The sequence below is a fragment of the Octopus bimaculoides genome, chromosome 1 (genome assembly GCF_001194135.2).
Source record: "Octopus bimaculoides isolate UCB-OBI-ISO-001 chromosome 1, ASM119413v2, whole genome shotgun sequence".
Lineage (NCBI taxonomy): Eukaryota > Metazoa > Mollusca > Cephalopoda > Octopoda > Octopodidae > Octopus > Octopus bimaculoides.
In genome coordinates this window covers 87,536,701-87,539,102 of record NC_068981.1, presented here as the reverse complement: position 1 = coordinate 87,539,102, position 2,402 = coordinate 87,536,701, and the positions used below count along the sequence as shown (strand labels likewise).

The window sequence follows — 2,402 nt, the reverse complement described above, 5'->3', positions numbered from 1 at the left end:
AAAGATTTCATGTGTCACCCGCACAAGAGCCAGTCCGGGGGCACTGGCAACAATCCCGCTCGAAAGATTTCATGTGTCGCCCGCACATGAGCCAGTCCGGGGGCACCGGCAACGATCTCGCTCGAAAAAACCTCATGTGTCACCCGCATAAGAGCCGGCCCAGGGGCACTGGCAACGATCTCGCTCGAAAGATTTCATGTGTTGCCCGCACATGAGCCAGTCCAGGGGCACTGGCAATGATCCTGCTCGATATATTTCATGTGTCACCCATACATGAGCCAGTCCAGGGGCACCGGCAACGATCTCGCCCGAAAAACCTCATGTGTCAGCCGCACAAGAGCCAGTCCAGGGGCACTGGCAATGATCTCGCACGATATTTTGTTTAAATGTTTTAAAATAGTTATACTGTTTACACATGATAATGCTTCAAGCAAATTACAATATTCTTTTTATATTTATTCATTTAAATATTTTTCTACACACATATGATACACACATGAATATATGTATCTATATCTACATCTATATTCATTTATTTGTAAATCTTTTATCAAGGTCATTAACGAACTTTTGTATGGTATACGGATGGTCAAATTTTATGCTTGGGAAAAATATTTCTTTGAAAAAATCAACTCTCTGCGACAAGATGAATTAAACAGCTTGAAAGCAAGAAAATATTTAGATGCTTGTTGTGCCTTTTTTTGGGCCACAACACCTGTCATGATTTCAGTACTGACATTTGTTACATATATCTTGCTTGGAAAGGAACTCACAGCTGCAAAGGTAAAACTAATTTACTTTCTGAATTATACAAAAACTTTATCATTTTTTGAGGGAAATATAACCATGATCATCTTTGTTATAACTGTTTAATGTTTGCTTTTTTAAACTGGAAAGGTTTGCTATACAGCATATCACTAATTGTCATTTCTATCCTGTGAAACTGTATCCTGAAGTCTGATTTATTCATACATCCTCCTTGTTCTTTTTTTTTTCCAAGGGTTACCCTCATGTACAGTATACAGCACCCTTTTACCTAGAACTCATTCTCCATATATATCATATCTCCACACTAGTTCAGTCATCTCTTTTGTGTACATCAGCTAAAGCCATTAATGTCTGATTGCTCTCATTTGTGCTCTGCACCTCTTGAAGATTAATGTTATACACCCAATGTATCATGTTGTCTTAATTTCTTTCTAACCTCTTCATATCTCACATACATGCCTCACTGCTTTGCATCATCACATTCCTTAGGCATCCTTCATATGGTCTTCATTTTGCATATGAGTTCATTAAATTTTTTCCATCCCTTCTCACCCTAAATGTTATGTTTTCACTATAACTGCTACCTGAGTAACAGAAAATGTTGACTGGTAAGCAATGTAAAATGTTTATGGACTCCGTTAATGAATGTCCTCATTAACTGTTAAGTTTGCCAATTTGAAGTACTAATTCTCAATCTGCTTGTCAAAGGTCTCACGATTGTTGCTTCTACTGAGTGTACAATATCCCTTTCTATATATCAAAAAGTTGTCATTTCCCTTATAGTGCTAATATTTCATGCTCTCTTTCACTATCAGTTTGGTCTTTGCCCTGTTGATTTTAAGTTATTTTGGCTGAAGACCATGCTTCTACATATAAAACGTTTCATTTGTAACTTACCCATACATTCCACTGTGATAAACAGGTGATCTTCATAAAATGTTCCTGAAGGCAACTGATTCTGAATTCTTATGCCATATTAACAAAAACTATAATGAATAGGACTGAGGACAAGTTCCTGGTGAAACCCCTGCTTCTATACTTAGTTCTTTGCTAAACTCATTCCCAACACTAGCATTTCAACAGTATCTATGTGTATATGGCCTTTATGGCTTTGACACACCATCTATGTTTTTTTTTTGTTTTAGTGTCAGTCACACTATATAGGAATTATGTTAAAAGCTGTCTCCAGGTTAATTTGCACAAAATAGAGTGGTTTTTTTTAAGCTATTGAAGCTAAGCATTGCATAATTTACTAAGCTGATTTGATGTTTCTAAAGTTAGATCTTATAAAAGCTTTAATTACAATAAATGAACATGTATGCTATGTATTTTTCCAGGTGTTCACATCTCTGTCTCTGTTTGTAATGTTAATTGCACCCTTAAATGCTTTCCCTTGGGTTGTAAATGGAGTTATGGAAGCAGCAGTGTCACTTCAGCGAGTCCAACAATTTGTTGACGTGAACAATATTGACTATGAACACTACTATTCATTATATAAATCAAGTAAGATTTTGTTCTTTAATACATTATATTGCTTAAACCTATTTGGGGTATTAATGAGAGAGAGGGAGAGAGAGAGAGGGAGAGAAAGAGAGGGGGAGAGAGAGAGAGGGAGAGAGAGAGACACACACACA

General features: G+C 36.8%; 1 protein-coding gene across 4 annotated transcripts in view; it reads left to right on the top strand.

Annotated features, from left to right (window-relative positions):
• LOC106876322 (ATP-binding cassette sub-family C member 10) overlaps positions 1-2,402 on the top strand; it is a 52,589-nt gene that overhangs the window by 24,960 nt on the left and 25,227 nt on the right. For all 4 annotated transcript variants that reach the window (XM_052968042.1, XM_052968040.1, XM_014924822.2 and 1 more), the window contains exons 3-4: positions 556-783; positions 2,106-2,271. In XM_052968042.1, coding sequence (XP_052824002.1) covers positions 556-783; positions 2,106-2,271 — 394 coding nt within the window. The remainder of the gene's footprint in view (positions 1-555; positions 784-2,105; positions 2,272-2,402) is intronic.